Source organism: Bufo gargarizans, chromosome 5 (genome assembly GCF_014858855.1).
Source record: "Bufo gargarizans isolate SCDJY-AF-19 chromosome 5, ASM1485885v1, whole genome shotgun sequence".
NCBI lineage: Eukaryota > Metazoa > Chordata > Amphibia > Anura > Bufonidae > Bufo > Bufo gargarizans.
Window position 1 is genome coordinate 84269012 of NC_058084.1, and position 24675 is coordinate 84293686.

General features: G+C 44.2%; 1 protein-coding gene across 1 annotated transcript; it reads right to left on the reverse strand.

Moving 5' to 3' along the window:
• Nucleotides 1–357: 357 nt before the first annotated feature.
• BAHD1 (bromo adjacent homology domain containing 1) lies at nucleotides 358–20848 on the reverse strand. The gene is made up of 6 exons (XM_044294569.1): nucleotides 19243–20848; nucleotides 11955–12331; nucleotides 11268–11427; nucleotides 9969–10045; nucleotides 8535–8626; nucleotides 358–4102 (listed from the first exon to the last, which is right to left on the reverse strand). The coding sequence occupies exons 1-6, from the start codon at nucleotides 20744–20746 to the stop codon at nucleotides 3913–3915; spliced, it is 2400 nt and encodes a 799-aa protein (XP_044150504.1). The 5' UTR covers nucleotides 20747–20848; the 3' UTR covers nucleotides 358–3912.
• Nucleotides 20849–24675: the final 3827 nt, after the last annotated feature.

Sequence of the window (24675 nt, forward strand, 5' to 3'; positions counted from 1 at the left end):
AATGGCAAGTTTAGTGATAGATTTGCCAAAGATCACCAGGGGCATTAATCTGCCTATCCCTGGAAACCAAGGTATATACTGGAACAAGAGCTCCAAGATGATCACCAACATCATTAATCACACAGGGGTTGTCAACCTGTATGTGACCAGACAAAAGACCTGTCTCAAGATGTGAGGGTTAGGCTACATGCACACGACCGTTGTTTTGGTCCGCATCAGAGCCGCGGCTTGGATACGGACCCATTCACTTCAATGGGGCCGCAAAAGATGTGGACAGCACTCTGTCTGCTCTCCGCATCCGTTGCTCCGTAAAAAAAATATAACCTGTCCTATTCTTGTCCGTTTTGCGGACAAGAATAGCCAGTTAGATTAATGGCTGTCCGTGCCGTTCCGCAAATTGCAGAACGCACACGGACGCCATCCGTGTTTTGCGGACCGCAAAAAACACACAACGGTCGTGTGCATGAGGCCTTAAGAAGTAGACTAATTAGATCTGCAAAGAGCCAATTGCATGATTTGTAGTACCTCATTTTCATTACAAGTAACTCATAGCATTATACATAACCAATAGGGACAGACATTGTACATATTGGAAAAAAAATCAAAAAGAAAATTAAAACATCTCCAGATCCCATACATTTATCCTCAGTTATCCAGTCAGTTGTAATGCGCTGTAACTGAAGAACACCTCTTTGGTATCAATACAAGCATCCAGTCCCACCCGACCCTGGTAATAACTCTTGTAGGATTTAATTAACTTTTTTTCTGGGCCTTTATGTTTTTTTTTTTTTTGTTTAGTTTTTTAATTTGGGCAATAAAACTGAAAATGTACAGCTTAAATCAGTGATTACAGAATCAAATGTATGGATACAGTGTGATAATTTAGTCAATGGATTAGTGCAAGCTACAGAGATCATCTACCAGTTATTCAGATTCCATTTCATGTTTTCTGGTACAAATGTCCTTTGGTTTTTTTTTGTTTTAGTTTTTTTTTTTTTTTTGCATTTTTCATTTTTTTTTTGCTTTAAAGTGTTATTTTCTCACTACCAAAATTTGACAGCTGGACTTCTGATAAGCAAAAGTGTATATGGATCGTATACACATAAGGCAAATGGCAAATATATTGAGCAATCAGGTAGCAGTCTTGTCAAATCTGACTAAAGGGTTTTATTTTTCACTTTTATTAGGGACAACTTAGCAAATTTGCTACCTTGAAATCGTGAATTTGAATTATTTAGAGGAAAAATATTATAATATTAAAGAGCATCTGTCATTAACATACTGTTCATTTTTTGGAATGATTCAATAAAAAATTTTTTGTATAATGTGAGGAAGCGTTTCTTTAAAGGGGTTATCTTGTTTCGACAACCTCCTGACCAAGTAGAAGGTACCCCCTGATGTCGAGCTGACTGCGAGGGGTCCTTCGGCCAGGATTCTCATGATCAGCTGTTATGGCCGGCTAGTCTTCATGCACCTATAGAGGAACAGAAGCATGGCACACGCTGAGTTTGCACTGGCTGAAAGGAGGAGCATCAAATTGGGTGCCTCCTTTAAGACGCACACATGATAAAGGGTAGTCTAACACAATTAACCCCTTTAAAGCAGATGTGTTAGCACAATATGCTGCCCAAGGTCTGGTGGTTAACGAGCTACGATGGCAAATAGCTACTTTCTGCCAAATTTATGGGGCAGAATACAGTAGACTCAAATTTATGGGGCAGCAATATTTAGGAGGACAGCAGCACGCATACTCAATCTGCCGCTCTATTCAGATGGGGGAACAGGACCCAGTTTTTAGGAGCAGTGGGACTCCGATCAGATAGTTTTCCCTTAGGGCTCGTTGCCCGTCCATGGCCGTATTGCAGCTCGCATACGGCTGGTCTGCAATACACGGGCATCGGCCGCGTGCATCACGGATCGCGGACCCATTCACTTGAACGGAGGCACGGAACGGAAGCCCACAGAAGCACTATGGAATGCTTCTGTGGGTTAACTGTATGTGCCTCCGCACCGCAAAAAAGTAGTGCATGTACTACTTTTTTGCGGTGCGGACCCTATTCAAGTAAATGGGTCCACGATCCACATGCGGCTGCCCCGCGGTCGGTGCCTGTGCATTACGGGCAGGAATTTGCTGTCCGCAGCATGGTCTGGGCCAGCACACGGTTGTGTGCATGAGCCCTTATCCTGTGGATCTGTCAGGGAGAGCTGGGAGGTCATGAGTATGTTTTGATCAGGGTCCCAGATAAGGCAGCATAAAGCTGGTGAAAGGCTCCCTTTAAACAACAACCCCTTTAAGGGGGGTTTGCCAGCATATGCCACCAGTTTCTGACTATATGTAATAAATAGTCTGACCGCTTCGCCCCCCATCGGTCCTCAAAGTAAAAGGTCCACAGTGTTACGCGCTCCTTCACTGCGCAGTAAAGGCTCCTTTTTGTGCGGGCAGATTATCGCTAACTATCGTTAATATGGATTACCAAAACGCTCGTTTATCGGGTAATGGGATGGTTGGTGCGGACACCTAACTCTGCTGCTGGCAAACAATGATTCTGTATGGGGATGACCGATGGCATACTGTGGAGGGGATCACTGCATGAAAATGCAGAAGTCACTTCCACTGACGAGCAGGTGATTGTCAGGGAGGAACGCTTCCTCCCTGACAATCGCTTGCTACGTCGCCTTAACACTACTGCCCACCCGCTGTCCCATTCACTTGAATAAAGCTTATGTTGCAGTTCTCTTCACAGCGGGTGGCTAGGAATGCTCCTGTGCAGAAAACTGCTGAAGGCATCTCAGTACCTTTAGTTATCGATGAAGGTTCAAGGTCTCAAAAGGTTGGACCCTCGCCCAAAAAAATGTGACGGCATATCCTAGCGATATGCAATAACATTCTAAGATGAGAATGGCCCTTAGGGCAGCATAATGTGATGCCAGATCTGCTTTAAATACCATTGTCCTCGCATTCACTGCTGACCAGAGGTCAACGTGGCTGTTTCTGCACACGTGTACAAGCTCCAGCCTATACTTCTGATCAGTGATGTGGTCACATAGCATGATTGGACCCTGTGGAGAATGTAATGTGAGATAACAAGACCGCTGACAGATGCTCTTTAAGTTACTCTGAGGACACTCCTCAAAAATGTCCCACCTCGATAGAGTGAGGAGTTAGGCTTCGTCTTGAACGTTTATGTCCACGTCATCTCTTTCTCCTAGCCAACGCTCAAAAAGAATTTAACTGGAAAATTAAAACTCAAATTGAACTGATAAGAAGAAGAGCAGATGTATGCAATAACTGCTGAAAACCAGAAATGATGGGGCCATCTGACCATTTCATAGCTGGGCTACACAATAAGTTAATGAATAAAGAGAACAAGGTACAGTCTATGTGGAACACGTCTTTCTCAACAATGCAAAAAAAAAAAAAAAAGGGGAAAAAACAAAAATCTGTCTGAACTTCCAGAAGTACTAGTGAGGGTATGAGAGGGACCTGTGTGACATATTAAGGCATTCGAACCAAGCATGGTCCAATCATGCACTAACACATCCCTACACAACCTTACAACCATGGTTCCGGACCTGATGTACTGGCTTATGCTTCCCCAATATATATATATAATATATATATACTTTATTATATTTATATATATTTGTCGATATATTTTTTTTTCTCATTTTCTTTTTTTTTTTCTTTTTAATTACTGCTCATCTCTAACGAAGTGCTGTGCTTTCAACTGCTGAGTACTGTGACCAGTGTCTGTTCCTGAATCCAGAGCCAAAGGGCTACTACAAGAAGCTCCCAACTCTCCTCTCTTCTTGGGGATGCAGCTAGGAAGATGTCTGAAGCAGTCTTAGGCTGCAAAGGCCTTGAATTCTGACACCGACTTTTCATGTGGATGTCTCCTTCAGAAGCGCTTACTACTGAGGGTTCTTTAGGATGCGCCCATGTCTGAAGTCGTACACGTGCCGGCACAAGAATACTAGTTCTGGGTCGGTGCTGTCTGGAACCCTGCGATGTATAGGGGTGCAATACTCTTCTGAGGGAGGGACGATCAAAGCTTTCCTATTTGGACAGCCCTCCTTCTGACGCTTTACCAAGGCACAAAATCTATAAAAAAAAATAAGCATCGTAACAGTCAGACACAGGAGAAGACATATGGAACATGATAAAAGAAAAGACTTCCCAGATTCCCAGCAAATTTACTAATCATTCTCCATAAAGATAAGGTTTCACCAACTTTCCGGACCTCCACCGTAGATATACAGAGGAAGTCTGGTCTTTAAAGATGGCGCCCGCTACATAATTGCCGGGTTTCTGCTGTTTTAAACAGAGGAGGCACGGGGCTAATGTCTGTGACCGGCGATAATGCCGATCGCAAACATTCACCATATCAGATGCTGCGGCCAAATGTGACCACGGCATCTGGGAGCGTGAAAACCTGAAGCTGCACACTTCTCAGGTCAGGGCGCCTTCCCCTGGCTAAGATCGGGTGAGGCGGCCTCTATTAGCAATAGGCCTGAGCCTGTAGAAAATCTCCAGGCCGATTACTAGTATATTTCAATGCTGGCCTGCAGGTGGCAGCACTGCACTGGAATATACTGAATTCTGTGATGGATACAAATGGCAATCTAATGATTGCATGTTATAGGCACCTAAAGTGACTTAAAAAAAAAGCAACAAAAAAATAAAAAAAAATAACAATAAAAAAATGAAACATCATGGGCACTGTTAATATTCAGAATTTTTTCGGCACTTCACTTCCCAAAAATAAAAATTGGATAAAAAGTGATCAAAAATTTGCACACACTCCAATATGGTATCAACGAAAACTACGGATCGTCCCACAAAAAACTCATCCAGCTCCTTAGGCATAACTATAAAAAAAATAAGTTACGGGGGTCAGACTATGGTAAAGAAAACAGAAAAAAATATTATTAAAACACAAGAAAAACTATCTGTATGTGGTAACCTTGCAACCGTACTGACCCAGAAAATGAAGGGCACAGGTCAGTTATACTGCACAGGGAATGCTGTAAAAACAAAACCCATGAAACTGTGGCGGAATTGGATATTTTTTCCCACTACACTGTATGCAATGGTACAACTTGTCCTGCAATAAACAAGCCCTCATACGGCAATGTGAACAGAAAAATAAAAAAAATTATGGCTCTGGGAAGGCGGGGAGTAAAAAACGGGAATGCAAAAAAGGAAATCACAGGGTCCCAAACTGGTTACAGAGGACCAGTCATCTCTCATGACTTGTCTCTTTTAGTAAATACTTCCCAATGAAAAAACAACTATTCTGAGAAAAAATATTCTTAAAACTCTACATTGTTGTTCCTCTGTTATCCCTTCTGGAAATGTATGAATTAGTTGACAACTGGGTGTCACCATTTCCCTTATCAAAGTGTCAGCACTGAGTGTCAGAATACAAAGGGACACGACCTCAACTGGAAACACCCAGGAAATGTATTCATAAATTTGTAGGAGGAATAATAGAGGGACAATGCAGAATTGTAAGAAAAGACTGTCAAATTATTTCACGAAGAAGACAAGCACCGTATGGTTGTTGGGGAAAAATGCCCCTGTGTCTTATGGGGCGAATACTAATGAAGCGCTTCCATAAGCGAGGGAGGTGAGGAGCGGCGGCGTCCGGAGCAGGAAAGGTGAGTGTTTTATTTAATTTTATCTCCTATGAGGCTGATGGACGCTGCTGGGGGTATATATGAGGCTACTGGGGGCTGAAGAGAGACTACAGGGGGCATACATGTGGCTACTGGGGGCTGAAGAGGGACTACTGGGGGCATATATGTGGCTACTGGGGGCATATATGAGGCTACTGGGGGCTGAAGAGAGACTACAGGGGGCATATATGAGGCTACTGGGGCCTGAAGAGAGACTACAGGGGGCATATATGTGGCTACTGGGGGCATATATGAGGCTACTGGGGGCTGAAGAGAGACTACAGGGGGCATATATGAGGCTACTGGGGCCTGAAGAGAGACTACAGGGGGCATATATGAGGCTACTGGGGGCATATATGTGGCTACTAGGGCCTGAAGAGAGACTACTGGGGGCATATATGAGGCTACTGGGGGCATATATGAGGCTACTGGGGGCATATATGAGGCTACTTGGGGCATATATGTGGCTACTGGGGCCTGAAGAGAGACTACTGGGGGCATATATGAGGCTACTGGGGGCTGAAGAGAGACTACTGGGGGCATATATTAGGCTATTGGGGGCATATATGAGGCTACTGGGGGCATACATGTGGCTACTGGGGGCTGAAAAGAGACTACTGGGGGCATATATTAGGCTACTGGGGGCATATATGTGGCTACTGGGGGCTGAAGAGAGGCTACTGGGGGCATATTTGTGGCTACTGGGGGCTGAAGAGAGACTACTGGGGGCATATATGAGGCTACTGGGGGCTATAGAGAGGCTACTGAGGGCATATATGAGGCTACGGGGGGCTGGAGAGAGGCTACTGGGGGCTAATAAGAGGCATGGGGCTCTTATCTGAGGTCTGATTGGGGGTTATTTACATTGGGGTCTGATTGGGGGTCTAATCTGAGGTCTTATTGGGGTCTTATTAGTGGATTGACCTGAGGCATTCATGAAAAATATTTTTTCTTATTGTCCCCCTCTAAAACCTAGGTGCGTCTTATGGGGCAAAAAAATACGGTATTTATTAATATAAACACTTAACATGAAAATGATAACCAGCTGATCAGCCCGTCAGTCCTTTACCCGCACATAGTTGTGTGTGAGGTGCGCAAGAACTGTACTCATTAAAACATACAGTTGCAAGAAAAAGTATGTGAACCCTTTGGAATGACATGGATTTCTGCACAAATTGGTCGTAAAATGTGATGTGATCTTCATCTAAGTCACAACAATAGACAATCACAGTCTGCTTAAACTAATAACACACAAAGAATTACATGTTACCATGTTTTTATTGTACACACCATGTAAACATTCACAGTGCAGGTGGAAAAAGTATGTGAACCCCTAGACTAATGACATCTCCAAGAGCTAATTGGAGTGAGGTGTTTGCCAACTGGAGTCCAATCAATGAGATGAGATTGGAGGTGTTGGTTACAGCTGCCCTGCCCTATAAAAACACACACCAGTTCTGGGTTTGCTTTGCACAAGAAGCATGATATGAATGATGCCTCGCACAAAAGAGCTCTCAGAAGACCTACGGTAAAGAATTGTTGACTTGCATAAAGCTGGAAAGGGTTATAACAGTATCTCCAAAAGCCTTGCTGTTCATCAGTCCACAGTAAGACAAATTGTCTATAAATGAAGAAAGTTCAGCACTGCTGCTACTCTCCCTAGGAGAGGCCGTCCTGTAAAGATGACTGCAAGAGCACAGCGCAGACTGCTCAATGAGGTGAAGAAGAATCCTAGAGTGTCAGCTAAAGACTTACAAAAGTCTCTGGCATATGCTAACATCCCTGTTAGCGAATCTACGATACGTAAAACACTAAACAAGAATGGATTTCATGGGAGGATACCACAGAGGAAGCCACTGCTGTCCAAAAAAAACTTTGCTGCACGTTTACAGTTTGCACAAGAGCACCTGGATGTTCCACAGCAGTACTGGCAAAATATTCTGTGGACAGATGAAACCAAAGTTGAGTTGTTAGGAAGAAACACACAACACTATGTGTGGAGAAAGAGGCACAACACACCAACATCAAAACCTCATCCCAACTGTGAAGTATGGTGGTGGGGGCACATGGTTTGGGGCTGCTTTGCTGCGTCAGGGCCTGGACGGATTGATATCATCGAAGGAAAAATGAATTCCCAAGTTTATCAAGACATTTTGCAGGAGAACTTAAGGCCATCTGTCCACCAGCTGAAGCTCAACATCAGATGGGTGTTGCAACAGGACAACAACCCAAAGCATAGAAGTAAATCAACAACAGAATGGCTTAAACAGAAGAAAATACGCCTTCTGGAGTGGCCCAGTCAGAGTCCTGACCTCAACCCGATTGAGATGCTGTGGCATGACCTCAAGAAAGCGATTCACACCAGACATCCCAAGAATATTGCTGAACTGGAACAGTTCTGTAAAGAGGAATGGTCAAGAATTACTCCTGACCGTTGTGCACGTCTGATCTGCAACTACAGGAAACGTTTGGTGGAAGTTATTTCTGCCAAAGGAGGTTCAACCAGTTATTAAATCCAAGGGTTCACATACTTTTTCCACCTGCACTGTGAATGTTTACATGGTGTGTTCAATTAAAACATGGTAACATTTAATTCTGTGTGTGTTATTAGTTTACAGCAGACTGTGATTGTCTATTGTTGTGACTTAGATGAAGATCAGATCACATTTTATGACCAATTTGTGCAGAAATCCATATCATTCCAAAGGGTTCACATACTTTTTCTTGCAACTGTATTTATCAAGGTTTTTAAATGAATAAGAAATGCTACATTTTTGATAATGCAGTTTCGCAAGTAACACAGAAATCCCAGGAGCAATGCATGGAGAAATATACGGTACAAGACTGCCACCTACCTGCAGTACTCTGCAAATGTCAGGACATAGCACTTTTCCTCGATACACGCAATACTGTTCTCATCTTGATGACGGGATGCAAAGATCTCATTCTGCAAGGGGAAAACTGCATTGTAACTGGTACATGAAGAGAATATGCATCCAAAAGGGTCAGTTGTCCAAAGCCCATAATCATCCCTGCAGGACGTTGGGTGACGGATTCCAAATTTTACCTGTGGATCTGCGCAAGTAAAACCGTCAGCAGCTTACAGTACAGAGAAGGTGGATGGGATTTTACACACCCAACCACAGGCTGTGTAGGATCACGGTGCCGATTTATAAATCCCCTGCTGCAGATTTTCTCCCTGCTGCAGCATGGGTAAAAATTCTGCCATGTCCAGTCATACCCTTAAAGGGGTTGTACAAGAATTGAAGGGGAGTGGGGATTTGACAAACCCTCCCACTTGGCCGGGCCTGCTTCCTGGCGCTAGTTCTCCGCTCCTTCTCCTCCCAGCCTGCGAGGCTCCTCTGCGCTCCCTATGATCCCAATGATTGGAAGGCTATGCTGTAGCTGATAAACACTAAGATTTTTTTAAATTCTTCTGGCTAAAAAAGTTGAATTGCACATTTTTCATATGTGGATCACCCTCTCACTTGATTTGCCAAAAATGAATTGCAAAATGTTTGGTTTGGTTAGAAACCAGATTTTGGGGAAAATTTGGGATGAATTCCAAATTGATTTGCTTATCTCTAGTATCTACATTTATACATACCTCCTTGTGCTTCATAGAACAATTTTTGGTGGTAGCCTCAAACTGTCCAGTCAGTGCTTTTTCATAAAAAGATTTGGCCTCAGATAGTCTTAGGAAAGTTAATTTGAATATTTTTCTCAGAAACTCAGAGGGGCATTGCCTGCGCTACAATACTCTGCACACGTCATACTAGTGAGGAAGAGGACCCTCCAGACAACGCATATATGGTACATTGCCCAGAAACCCAGGGTGGCATATTATGCAAAATAACTATGGCGCCCCAGTTATGGGTCTTCAACACAGTGAAAGCCAGATATCCCTCAAAGGAAGGAAAACCAAGCAAAGGGGTGTCCCCATTACAGATCCACCAGATTAGGTGGCCCGTATGGATGTGACAGGAGAAGACCTAAGCCAGTTAGCCGTCCACAATCCCTTCCTTTGAGGGATATCTGGCTTTCACTGTGCTGAAGACCCATAACCGGGGCGTCACAGTTATTGTGCACATTACTGTTTCCCAGGGAGCTTTGCGTTTTGGATCACAGTGTTTTTTGTAACCGGCCTCCCTAAGGCCAGCTATTGTTTTTTTAGGGTGACCTATTAGGCCCTCTCTATCACTCACATATCACAAAAGCCTCAGTCATTTGAGGGGATGGATTTTTGTGAAATTCCTAACGAATCCTGTTAGTTTAGACTTGCCACTGACCTGGTGCATACTGGGATTTCGTCCTCCCTGAGTGTGCTCTGGCCGGTAGTACCAGAAGAGACTCATCATCAGCTCACCTATAGGAAAACGGAGGGACATGTTCATCACAATGATTGCAGATTATGCTCTACAGACAAAATAGGTCATATGTTAGCACTTTTGGGGGTATTTAAAAAAAATAAAAGGATTGCATTCTACTTATCTTGGGCTAAAAATAATGTTTCCAATTAGTCTTCATTACGCATTTTCAACCGTTTTTCTTATTCTGCCTTCAGTTTTCACCGGTCCTCACTAAAATCCATCAGAGAGCTGCTCTCATGGCTCAAACTGTAACCATTATCTTTACTTTCCCAACTGCGCATAAACACTCATTATCAGTCTGATGGCTTAAAGGCTTTGTACACCTTTGGAGGCAATTATTGTTTATGATTGCATTGTACTCAAAATCATATTTTCAATTGGCCTTTATTAAAAATATTGAGCCGTTCTGTCACAAGGGGTTAACTGTTCTTCTGACTGTGTGACTGGTATTCTCACTTTCACTTTGTACCTCATCTAATAACCCTTATCTGTAAACTACTAAGAGGTGATAAACACTTATTTGAGACACATTCTTATCAGTAAGATAAGAACTGAGCTATGATGAGTGTTTATAATGTCAGAGAGAAGGAGTCCATCAGTGACGGAAAAGAGACAGAAAATCCACAGGCTGCTTCTAGAGAATCTCAGCTCTGTACAGAAAAAAGGGCTCCATATTTTTAATAAAGACCAACTGGAAAAATAATTTTTAGTTCAAAATGAGTACATTGCAATAATTAAAAAACTGCCCCCAAAGGTGAACATTTAAAGAGGACCTGTCACCTTTCCTGACATGTCTGTTTTAGTGACTACTTGCATTCCCTGTGCGATACCAATTCTGGAGCATCTATGTTGTGCCATTCCAGTATTATTCCTGCTAGAAGTTTACAAATAAATTGCTTGCAGTCAAGGTACTGCTGACTGTCCAATCAGTGCTGCTGGCGTCAGACTGTGCAGGGACATCCCCCCCCAATGGTGACACCCGTCTGTACCTTTATTGCAAGTTGCTGGCAATTCATTCATAACTAGAAGAAGCAGGACTTGGAGAAGCAGAAAGAACAGTCTGCAGAATCAGTGAAAACTGAAAGCAAAACGGATGGAAATTTCGAATAACGACAAATTGGAAAAATTATTTTTAACCCAAGATTAATAGAATGCAATAATAAAAATGTCCCAATGGTGTCTATTGACTTTAAGAACGGGAAATAAGTTCCTTGGTACCAGATTTGGGATCCTCCCAGAGAGCCGATATTTTGGCCACATACGGCATGGATTTTTTCCTGGGACCAGATTTAAGAAGGACAGTATCGCGGACTCGGATGATTTCTCCATTCCTCTCCACGGCTTGGTAACTCCTTCGGAGAGCAGGTTCAGGTTCGTTCTGTGGGGGAAAGAAACAGCATTTGAAACAGCTTAATTATCCGTGTCGCATCTTCTATCTAATGTGTGCACATCCCTAAAATATCGGTGACATCCAGTTCTAGTTCTAGATCTTGTGGAGAATGATCTGACAGACTTTGAAGACACATATGGACAATATAAAGTCATAGCTGCCATGAATCAGCCGGAGAAGACAGCACCTACAAAGATTTTTTTCTGGAGGACCCAGGATGCCTGTGCATTACAAACATAGGACATCAATTTCAATGTGGCCCATGTAATGCCTCATCCCCCCTGTGGTGGTGCTACAGAGAAACTGAACACTTAGTTCCCCTGCAGTTTTTAGCGGATCGCTGGGTTCCTAAAGTAGGACCCCTGAAATCAGCTATGGTGCTAGAACCCCTGTAAATATATTACGAAATTATTAATCAGCACAAATGAGAAGTTTGTAGGTAATATTCATGCTATTTGACCGTCTACTACTAAAACACTGTGAGGGCATTATGAAGATGGATGACGGACACTTACCACAACATAAACTGCCTTCTCACATGCTGTTCCCAAAGGCATCCAGCCATTGGTAGCTCTTCTTCTACTGATTCTTTGTTGCTTAGGATGACTGTGACCTTTGCTTGTCTTGCTGTCTGCTGCGTGGACACACTCTGGCGCGTTCCGAACTCCTGACTTAGAGCCACTTGGGGGTTTTGAGCTCTGTGGGCATTCCCGTGCAGTTTTCAGCATGGCCATTGTCTGAGGTTCTGAGTTGGGTGTCTGTAGGTAGGGGACAGGCTCAGCAGCAGGTGGGACACTTGGAACTGGGCATCCTGAGAGTGGGTGAGCAGGAGACACGGGGTGACCTGCTGTGGGAATTGTTAAACTCAGCTGGTCAAGTGATTTGTATCCATCTGAGAAGAAGCATATACATTGTTTAATAGAAAGCGATATCTCTAGTTCTACATATCGGTGTAATACTAAAGCCTTATCCCCTCTAGAAGGGCTTGTCCAGCATCCAAACCCATTTTGATATACCATATTAAGGAATTCTGAATTAATTGAGGGGGTCTTATCTTCAGGAACAGGTTGGAGAACAGTTACAAAGAGCTACTGTCCTGTGTTACATGAGCAACCGATCTACTTGAATGGCCACGGTGTAATGCTTCATGTCTCCTGTGGTGGCGCTGCAGTGAAACCAAACACTGCCAAATTTCTCAACAGATTACAGCTAATTGCAAGTCATCCCAGCAGAGGGACACTTTGAGATTAGCCTATTGGCAAAGGACCTTTCTATCAAGTAGGATTTGTTGACAGTGAAGAGCCACTTTAAGTGGTATCACAATGACGGTTTGACATCTATAAATGTCTGAAAGATGCAGGTACTACTTCTGGCACCTACACCCATCAGTGAGGCAGCCACTACATCCAGGAGGTGGAGGATAAATGGAAAGGTGGCCACCATTCTGCCAATATTAATTTAATATGTATCGTTTATTCACCACATGAGGGAAAGTTATGCAATGCATTGCTTATTTTACCTTGCACCAAAAATACTGTATTTTCGGACTATAAGATGCACTTTTCCCCCCCAAAAGTAAGGGGAAATGGCAGTGCGTCTTCTAGTTCGAATGCTAATGTCCGCTTCCATTAAGGCATCCGGGGGGTGGTCAGTTAAGCGTTGCGCTGGCTCTACTCACCCTCCCTGGTCTTCTTCCGGGCCCCGTCCTGCACTGTGTCCTGACTGCATACAGCGTGAGGACATAGTGCACGTAGGCGCTCACTATGACCTGATGCTGTGCGACGTGAAGGAGCGGCGAGTCCTGAATCTGCAGAGTGGCAGCGTCGCCTCGAGTAATCAAGGTAATCAAAGTTTATTTTATTTTTTTAACATCTGATCTGTGGTCTAATCTGAGGTCTGATGGGGGTCTGATTTTAGGATGATGGGGATCTGAGGCTGATGGGGGTCTGATCTGTGGATGATGGGGGTCTGATCTGTGGCTGATGGGGGTCTGATCTGAGGCTGAAGGGGGGGTCTGATCTGAGGCTGAAGGGGGGGGTCTGATCTGAGGCTAAAGGGGGGTCTGATCTGAGGCTAAAGGGGGGTCTGATCTGAGGCTAAAGGGGGTCTGATCTGAGGCTAAAGGGGGGTCTGATCTGAGGCTAAAGGGGGGTCTGATCTGTGGCTGATGGGGGTCTGATCTGTGGCTGATGGCGGTCTGATCTGTGGCTGATGGGGATCTGATCTGTGGCTGATGGGGGTCTGATCTGAGGCTGATGGGGGTCTGATCTGAGGCTGATGGGGGTCTGATCTGAGGCTGATGGGGGTCTGATCTGAGGCTGATGGGGGTCTGATCTGTGGCTGATGGGGGTCTGATCTGAGGCTGATGGGGGTCTGATCTGAGGCTGATGGGGGTCTGATCTGTGGCTGATGAGGGTCTGATCTGAGGCAGATGGGGGTCTGATCTGAGGCTGATGAGGGTCTGATCTGAGGCAGATGGGGGTCTGATCTGAGGCAGATGGGGGTCTGATCTGAGGCTGATGGAGGCAGGGACGTCTGCTGGAAGTTGGGGGGTCTGATTTGAGGCTGATGGAGCTTGGGGGTATGAGGGTCTGATCTGAGGCTAATGGTGCTTAGGGGTCTGATGAAAAAAAATATATTTTTTTTTTATTTTCCTCCTCTAAATCCTAGGTGCATCTTATAGTCCAGTGCGTTTTATAGTCCAAAAAACACAGCAAGTAAAATTAATTACTATATAAATGAACCAAACGCACCAATGGATACATGGTTTCACCAGTTTTCTGGCGTAAAAATAAAATTACAAACCTCATGTTTGTGACTTTTTAAACGCCAATGTGCCTAAATCGAGGAACAAGTGACATCTCTACGCTGCCCTTGGCACTTTCCTGGAAATAGGGCGTGATGAGGATGGGGAGGGGAAGGGTCCAGCAGGACTGGCAAATATATCTTTTATGCAGTTTTCTGATGTAAAAGAAGACGGAAATCAATGACAGGTCCGAGCTTCCGTAAATTTCTGTCTAGGTGCATGGACTGCTGGAGGTTGCACCTAATTTCTGACGAGGCCATCAGGTTCCTCCACAATGTCCGTTTCAACAGTGTCTGATTCAGCAGTCTAATTAAGGGAGTTCTCCCAGCTACAGATATTTTAAGAAATCTCGTCCACATGCTTGAATAAGACTGCGGTGCGGATTGTAATTCAGCGGCATGATTTGGGGTGGATTTTGCTGCTGCAGATGTACATGTGGACTTTCGCTATGTAACAGCACAGATAACACAGTGATAACTCAGAGTACAGATAATGTAGTAGATGTCACCGGCAGTCCCAGGTAACACCACAGATATCGTAGTAGATGCTACTTGACTCTAAACTGTCGGAGAGGAGTCCTCATCCCCTACCACCCATACACTTAGGCCCCTTGCAGACGAGCGTGAGCGGATGTGTTGTGGATGTGATCAATGAAAAATTCGCTATTTCGTAAGAGCACCGCTGCCTCTTTAAACAGCTGACCTATCCTAAGGAAAACCCCTTTAAATATACTCATGTGAATGTTCTTAACAGAAGCAAAACTGAGAAAAGCCAATCCAGGAGACCACTAGAGACGTCTCTCAAGAATGGAGGGTTCGTTGAGCATTTGCCACAGAGCCCAGGGGACTTCATGTTGAGGAACACCTCTGCGTACATTTGGCATCGCCGTGCGTGACCTCTTTTCTTGGTCAAGAGCCTAAGAACATCCACATAGGTATGTTTAACCAAGGGTTTTCCTGGTCATCTAGCACGGTCTGCAGTGCTGAGGGTCAAGACTCCTGCCCGATTCCATGACGCACGTGGCCCTCAGCGACTGGGTCAGTGTGTTCCAGAGAAATACTGGAGGGAGATCTTTCAACGTATCATATCATATGTAATGGATGCAAATAAACTATACCCCAGAAATGTCTTAATTGATAAGTGATGTAAAAGGTATTAAATCCAGTATTGGTCAGTGAAAGTTTGCTAATTACATTTGCTTTTCATAGTTGGAGCAGAGCAGGGCCGGTGTAGAGCGCACTCTTCAACCTGTGGCATCCCCGTCTCTATGGGGTACGGACTGCTGGCTGCGCTGCGGAAGTATCTCCGACTCCTCACACGAGCGGGCTGCAGGCAGATAGGCATGTATAGTGCGACACGAGAAGAAACAGTGACCTCTGCTGGACAACTTCCCTGTCTCCTAGGCGCAGTATGGGCTTTGTCCAGTAGAGGTCACTGTTTCTTCTCGTGTCGCACTATACATGCCTATCTGCCCGCAGCCCGCTCTCTGCTGTGTGTGAGGAGTCGGAGATACTTCCGCAGCGCAGCCAGCAGTCCGCACCCCATAGAGACGGGGATGCCACAGGTTGCAGGGGGTGAGCGGCGGGCACCATGGCAGGGGAGAGCACCAGAGCGCTCATGCCAGGGTTCATGTTTCAGCATGTGAGCTCTGGCTCAGACACGGTTAAGTAAGGCAGCAGGCTCCTGTGACAGGGGGGAATAGGAGAGGACCCCTACTACTGTTTGTGGGTGTAGTGTGCCTCCACATGTGCCATGGAGACCATGGTCAGTTCTTCTATGTGCAGCTTAGTATGGTGCCCTACGCCTGGCTTCACCAGGATTACACTGCCAGCTCAGTCCCTGTACACTGAGGGGGGGGGCACATTCCTGTCCCGTGAAAAGGGGGGGGGTCAAAGGGCCTGGTCAATGGGCGGAATCAAGGGGGCGGCAAAACTCCTTGCACCAGCCCTGGAGCAGAGGGTGGTTATTAACGGTACACACTCAGATTGGGTCACGGTCACTAGTGGGGTACCTCAGGGGTCAGTATTGGGCCCTATTCTCTTCAATATATGTATTAATGATCTTGTAGAAGGCTTGCATAGTAAAATATCAATGACACTAAACTGTGTAAAGTAATTAACACTGAAGAGGACAGTATACTACTACAGAGCGATCTGGATAGACTGGAGGCTTGGGCAGAGTAGTGGCAGATGTGGTTTAACACTGACAAATGTAAAGTTATGCACATGGGAAGGAATAATGCAAGTCACCCGTACATACTAAATGGTAAAACACTGGGTAACACTGACATGGAAAAGGATCTAGGAATTTTAATAAACAGCAAACTAAGCTGCAAAAACGAGTGTCAGGCAGCTGCTGCCAAGGCCAATAAGATAATGGGTTGCATAAAAAGGGGCATAGATGCCTGTGATGAGAACATAGTCCTACCACTTTACAAATCGCTAGTCAGACCACACATGGAGGACTGTGTACAGTTCTGGGCTCCTGTGAACAAGGCAGACATAGCAGAGCTGGAGAAGGTCCAGAGGAGGGCAACTAAAGTAATAACTGGAATGGGGCAAATACAGTATCCTGAAAGATTATCAACAGGGGAGATCTAATTACTATGTATAAATATATCAGGGGTCAGTACAGAGATCTCTCCCATCATCTATTTATCCCCAGGACTGTGACGAGGGGACATCCTCTGCATCTGGAGGAAAGAAGGTTTGTACACAAACATAGAAGAGGATTCTTTACGGTAAGAGCAGTGAGACTATGGAACTCTCTGCCTGAGGAGGTGGTGATGGTGAGTACAATAACGGAATTCAAGAGGGGCCTGGATGTATTTCTGGAGCGTAATAATATTACAGGCTATAGCTACTAGAGAGGGGTCGCTGATCCAGGGAGTTATTCTGATTGCCTGATTGGAGTCCGGAAGGATTTTTTTTCCCCTAAAGTGAAGAAAATTGGCTTCTACCTCACAGGGATTTTTTTGCCTTCTTCTGGATCAACTTGCAGGATGACAGGCCGAACTGGATGGACAAATGTATTTTTTTCAGCCTTATAAACTATGTTACTATGTAGTGGCAGATGAGGGACCACTGTGCCAAGTGATCGGTTTGATTTTGAGCCAAACACTAAGGGCTTTATTACGGTGCTCCACTGGTATTCATCCTTTAACCGCTATACAGGAATCTGGTCTTCGCTGCAGGGGAGCGACCAGACTGCGCCCTCCTGGGGTGGTCCTGGTACCCTTGGAAGCCGACCTGTAAGGAAACAGAGACGCACCAGCGGACCAGGCATATCACAAAACCATGGAGCACAGGCAGACCAGCAGAACAGGAACCCAAACAGACATACAATCATAGGACACAGTTCAGACAGAATAACAGGAACCCTGAATATACCGAACAACAGGCAAGGCAGCACTGGCAGACACAAGACCAGGCTTAAGGATCACGGACAAAGCACAGAGACAGACAGACAGAGAAAAGACAAGGAAACTCAACGTGCTTAAGAACTGCAATGCTGCACAGCTAGGGTCTGGATACCAACAGAAAACAGGGGTCACAATTATCAATCTCCCCTGGTTTCAGACGTTAAATTAGGCAGGCCTATTTAATTCTTCAAATTTTTTTTTTTGCCAAGTATTTATTAAAAGTCACACAGCTGTTGATGAATTAGACTCGGCGTATTGGTATTAGTCTGACCTCTGGTGGTTGTTTGTCAGTATGACAGCTTCATATTCGCTTAGACTGGTCTCATTTATTTGCGCCTGAAAAATATCACATTTGTGCAGAGAAAAGTCGCATGTTGAGTTTTAATGCAAAAAAGGCATTGAAAACAGATGAAGAAAAGTACGCCAGCCCTGGAGTGGAGCAGAAATTAGACTGCTTTTGCGACAAATTCAGGCGCCAAAAAAGCACCTACATAAATAGGTCGGCAAAAAGTCGCAAAAGTTAACTTCTGAATTTGACTAAAAGATCAAAATAGTCGAACGAGGTGCAAAAGCCTCCAAAATAGGCGCAATTTCAGTAGTAAATATGAAAAAAAAAAAAATAAAGACTGTCTAAAACAGCATTTTTTAGACTGAAACCAGGTGCAAACACAATGTGCCCCAGGATTCTCACCCAGACTGAGACAACCCGGGAACTGAACAGGGAAACAGACGAGCAAATGACAGACAGGTGACTAAGGGTCCATTCACACGACTGTAAGGGCTCCGTATTCGTATTGTGGCACTACGGGCACTCCGTGGTGCGGATTGTGCACTGACTTGAATGGGTCCGTGATCCACAAGATACGGAAACAGATAGGACATGTCCTATCTTTAGCGGTGCGGAGGCACAGAAGGGCTTCTCCACCACAGACTGCACATGGAGCCCTTACGGTCATCTGAATGGACCCCGAGTTCAGATTGGGGAATTAACCCCTCAGACTCAGGCAGATACAAATACATACAGGAAAACAGACTGTGGAATTAACCCCACAGGGACCAGACAAAACTAGACAGACATCGTTCACAAACACAGCCACCGCTGCCAGTACGCACTGACCGCTGGGAATATGCGCTGCTGCGAAGACACACATTCATACGACTCCGGTAGCCAGCCAACACAGTAGCAATGGCGCACCCACAAGTGTCCGCGGCCAGAACACACCACAGGGGAGGATGCCACACCGACACATGACTAGCCCACTCGGCATACAAGGGACACGGAGAACTGTGGCAGACAAACACAAAATACATGGAAAACTGTCACAGGAGGCAGTTCACACACAGCTGTAGGAGTCCGCGGCCAGGATACACGGAAAGGGAACCAACATTCACATTGAAGTGAATGGGGCTGTAAAGACCCCTCTAGAGAATATGTGGATGAAAATTTGGAAACGCTCATCCACTTTGCTGGTACTGTACAACGCTGCAGATTTGCAAATCGGCAGCTAACCAGTCACATGTGACCCCAAACAAAACTATGCTTTGTGATGTTCTACATGACAGAATAGGAACATACCTGTTGTTAAAGGCTTCTTATATGGATAGGTACTAGGTCCAATGTGAGTGCTGCTAACCCTGCCAAGTGGCAGCCGTATCAATCCACAAAGACTATCTGTGTTTGTGCCAGTGTCTTCTCCATAGGCATAGCGAGAACTGCACCAAGGAAGATGCTCACACACTGCACTAGGATGTAAAGAGTTCTGTGACACCAAGAGTTCCTCACAGTGCACTGGCTGTGAAAACACTTCATCTTTTGGATACATGGAGTAATCCGAATATCCATTACATGGTAATCCACTTTGGCCATAAGGAATATAGCTTCCATCCAGATTCGCTAGGTTGGAGGAGTCACAGACACAGATACATTCCGTGTGGCTTCCTGGAACTGGCAGATGATGAAGCTGTTGTACTGGAAATGAAGGCTGTTGGAAGTCTTGCTTGGGAGTGGGAGACTTTTCACCTGGTCTTCCATACTCTGGCTTCATAGAAGCCTGCCCTCCCATTAACAAAGGCAGTCTGTGGTACAAAGGTTGTGAGCCGTTGTGTCTCTTGGAAGACTGCTCCACATGAACACCCTCCACTTTACCCAAAGACTTTGCTGGCTCTTGACGGTCTGGCTGTAGAAATCCAACGTCAGACCCTCCTTGCCAACCATGATAGTCCTTGGTTTTCTGATGAAGGAAGTCTTTTTTAGTTTTTATACAGTGCTTTTTGTGAGATTTTGTTACCTTCAGTTTGGATTTTGAGAAAGAGGTGACAGAACGTCCACTGTCACCATTTGACTTGCTCCTCTGTTTCAAAGCATGAACTTTTTCGTTGGTGATCTTCAGAAACGCCACGGCATTTAAACTTGCCAACCTCTTTGGAGCAGGAGGATAAGACACTTCACTAGCTTCTCTCTTGAGGAGGTCATCAAACACGTGATCTGAAGTTGACCTATGTTGGGCTATACATCTCGGCTTGCTTTTTTTGCTGGCCGAGTGGTTATCCAGCTTTTTTAAGGAAGTCCAGTCCACAATTGATTTGCGGTTTTCAGCAGCTCTGTTTAAATCTTTATTAAGTTTTCTAGACGAATAACCATCATACCTCTCAAAGAGTAAGTTGTTGACTGCTTCAGCGTTGAGAGAAGCTAGCCTTCGCTTCCGGGGTTCTGGTAATTCCTTTATAGGGTTGTCTACAGTAGAAGCCCCTGGGAAAAGTTGTCCTTTTGAACTCGTTCTTCTAGGTTCTGAGGGAAGCCCGGTGTGAACTTTCAGAGTTCCAAATTCATCTACCCAACAAGAGATATTAGACGATGACCTGCCCTGACCTTCAATAATGCGGGACCCTGTTACATCTTCCAGTCGAGTGAGAACAACGGTACACGTCTTCTCACTCATATTTGGTGAGAGGTGTCCGCGCAATTGGTATGACTTTCTCATGTCCTGGTTTATTGTCCCTCTATTTGGAGCTCGTCCATGACAAGTTAAGTCCTTGAAAAAAATCTGACCTGTGTAGCTTGTTTGGGTGGTATCCATCATGAAGTCTGCTGCATGACACTACGGTCAACAGAAACACAGTTATAGTTACTTGTTCAGCACAGAAGATGATGATCCTCTTCAAGCATGGTCTTCATTTTGAGTACCTGTGGAGATAAGAAAGTGATAATTATGTGGCTGTACCAAAAATAAATTAACTAAAAATGGGACACAAGTTCACAACAATAGAAAATAGTTATAAATCCTATTTTTACACCTTTCTACGTATGAGCAAATTCAAGCAAGTGAAAATGAGAAATGAGCCGAGTAAGCACTAAACCCTAAAAACTCCAGTAGGGGCTTACAACCTTTAATCCAGTAATCCAGAAAATGACATCACCCAGAAAGTGCTGCTCTTTCTAAACGTCATACTTTCACCCCTTTCAATGCCTCAATGTCGACAATAAAATTAGTCTTTTTCAGTTTATCTCTTGGCTTTAATGTGGTACCAAGACAGAACCGGTATCTTCACTTCAACCGGACAACAGTGGAGAAAAATTCTCTTAGTTTTTCCTTTTGTAATTTAAAGGGGTTCTACTTCTCCGGGAATTAAGAAAATGAAAAATACTTAAATATTACTTCATTATAAATATATTCCCAAATACCTTACATTAAATATAATGGCTCGTTTTGTCTGGGGAGCAATCATTAGGAAAAACAAAATGTCCGCTGTCCTATTAGTACACACAAAACCTGTCCTAATCAGACAGGAGGACAAGTTACTTCACAACACTGAGCTAAAGAGACGCCTCGTCCTCCTCTCTGCTTGTCAGGGATTATGATCCTGAAGTTTAATATGGTCATCAGCTGAATCTCTGTAGGAATGGAGTCCATGAGCAGATGTGGCTAATGAGCAGCAGCACTTGTATGCCGTCTCCATTACCGCAGTCTGTCCTCGCTGTACTTCATGTCTCCTCATAAACTAAATATCTCAAAGATTCAGCTAAAGTTCTTATCATCTATATTCAGGATCATAATCCCTGACAAGTAGAGAGGAGGATGAGGCAGCTCTTTACCTCAGTGTTGTGAAGTAACTTGTCCTCCTGTGTGATTAGGACAGGCTTTGTGTGCACTAATAGGACAGCGGCCATTTTGTTTCTCCTAATGATTGCTCCCCAGACAAAATGAGCCATTATAACTAATGACAGGTATTTGGGAATGTATTTATAATAAAGTAATATTTATGTATTTTCTTTTTCTTAATTCCCGGAGAACCCCTTTAACATAATTGACCAGCCAGATATAGGTCACACAATAATCTCTGCACTCTTCTGTCTATAAAAGATACCAAAGATGTGCACTTAGCCCCAACTACATCATTGTTATAATGTCTGAGAACAAAGGTCTCCGTTTTTCTCTAGTACGACTCCTGCCTTTAGGTAGCGGGATCTGTCCATTTTTTGGAATGCGTCATCTTCACGGACACAACTGTATTTTTTTGGTAGAAGCACACTGATCCATTCATTTCTATGGGGTCAACCAAATCCGCGTTATTTGCGTAAATGTGTGGCTGTCCCACAAATTATAGAACATGACCAATTCTAGTCTGTACTGTGGGCGACAATAGTCATTTCTATGGAGGCTTTAGCGGAGCAGCGCTGGTACAAGCAGGAGAGCGGGAGTGGGAGGAGGAGAACCAGTATAGTATAGTACGAGAGTACGTATTCTAAAGAGCTATAGGCACCTACACATTTCAGGTGCCTATTTTGCTAGGAAAATAAAAAAATATAATTAAAACACATTAGAAAAATTATTTTCAGCGCGTTTAGAACAGGTCTATATAACGTTATTATAAATGTTTAGGTACTTTTTAAATTAACATACTGCAACTCCAATTCCAAAAAAGTTAATAATTTCATGAAAATAATTATCTAATTTATCTTATCGAATATCATCAAAAAGATTCAGAAAATCTGGAGAAATCCATATTCTCAAGGGACAAGGCTGAAGATCAGTATTGGATGCTCATGATGCCTTCAGGTGGGATTCTGTACTGGAAATCACTGCATGGGCACCTCCAAAAATCACTGCAATCCACAAAAAGGTTAAAGCTGGATCACGCAAAAAGAAACATGTCAACACGATTCAGAAACGTCACCCTCTTCTCTGGGCCAAAGCTCATTTAACCCCTTCCTAAAATGTATGTAAGTTGAGTCTTTAAAGATGGCACCCACTCAGGAGAGCAGAGGGTGCCATGGCAGTTAGGCTTCTGCCATTTTACACAGTAGACACCCGGGGGTAATGCGATCGGCAACAACAATCTAGAAACGCTGCCATGTTCTCTGGGCCAAAGCTCATTAAACCCCTTCCTACTTGCGCCGTATGTATGTATGGCGTAAATTGGATCTTTAAAGATGGCACCTGCTCAGGAGCCCAGAGGTCGCCGTAGCAGCTAGGCTTCTGCTGTTTTACACTGCAGACACCCAGGGCTAATGTCTGCGATTGGCAATAACGATCTAGAAATGCCGCCGTTATCTCTGGGCCAAACCTCATTTAACCCCTTCCTGACTTGCGCTGAACATGCAAATCATTGCATTCTGTTTTCATTTATATTTATTCCGATTTTACACGGCATCCCAACTTTTTGGGAATTGGGGTTTCATATGCATCCATGTCAAATATTTAGATGTCAAAGAAAATGCACATGGATTGAGGACGTTGGTAGAATCTTTTTTTTTTTTTATTTCACAGGCATTTATTATATTTTTTATATTAAATAATTATTATTAATTAATAATTAATAAAATATTAAAATAATTTTAAATATTTTTTTACACTTTTTTTATATTTTTAGATTTTTCTTCATATGGAAGAAGCAGAGATAACATGAGCTACATCCTCTCAGTATTCCTCTGTACTCGGGGTAAAGATGATAGTGATCTATTGGTTTCTGCCATTGTCACTTGCCAGCCATCTCCTATTACTGAGCAATGCACCAAGATTTTTGAGGATGCCGTGTTTAAACAAAAATTCCCCTTGAAAGGGGCTGTCCAAGTTATAAAAATGAAACTCTCTCAATGCCATTTCACACTTAATCCCACACCTTTTCCGGTGTCACAGCTCAGGTCCTCACCTCTGGTTCCTGTTTACAGGCTGCAGCAGTGATGTGGCATGTGACCACTGCAGCCAGTCACTGGCCTCAGCAGTCTTGTGCCTTATACCACTGAAGTGACATCACCACTGTGGCCTGTAAACAGAACCCAGAGGTGAAGGCCAGAGCTGGAGAGTTGGAAAAGTCTGGGTAAAACTCAATGACCGGAGGAGAAAAGACCACCGAGTTCGGGGACTTTGCTTACACACCTGACCTGGCAAAACATGGGCAAGAATGGGAAGCACTCCATTAATTTCTATGTATTTAAGGAATTCTTTTTAGGAAAGGGTTCAAAGAAGTGGTGCTGTTAGTTTAGTGCCCGACACAACCAAATTGTCAAATGGGTGGTCTCCACCTGCACTGGTTGAGATGACATTTCATGGACAATGGGTGGTGAAAAACGTCCATTCGACAATTCAATAATGGCACCGAAGGAGAGCGAAAGTGGTGGGCTAGAAAGAAAACTAGGAGTATAATACCGTCAGTAAAGCATGCCACGAGAGGACATTTTTGTCTTCATGGGAGGTTTGCTATGTAGAGCAGGCAGTAGGGGCATAGTGCAGCTGCTAGCTCTGGTCCTGAACTTCGTCAACAGCAATGATTCAGCTTTGAGATTCCTCTCCCCCTCCCCTTGTTGTGACTTCCCTGGAAATCCGCTGTGACTAATCAGAGAACCATGGGCTCTCTGTACTTACCCTGCTGGACTGACATCCCAACATCTGTCTACAGTTTAAAAGAAAAAGTGGTTGTCCTGCCATTGTGTGCCCTGATGTATATCTCACAGTACAATACACAGAAAGTCCCATCTATGCACAACACCATGAATGAAACACCTTCATAA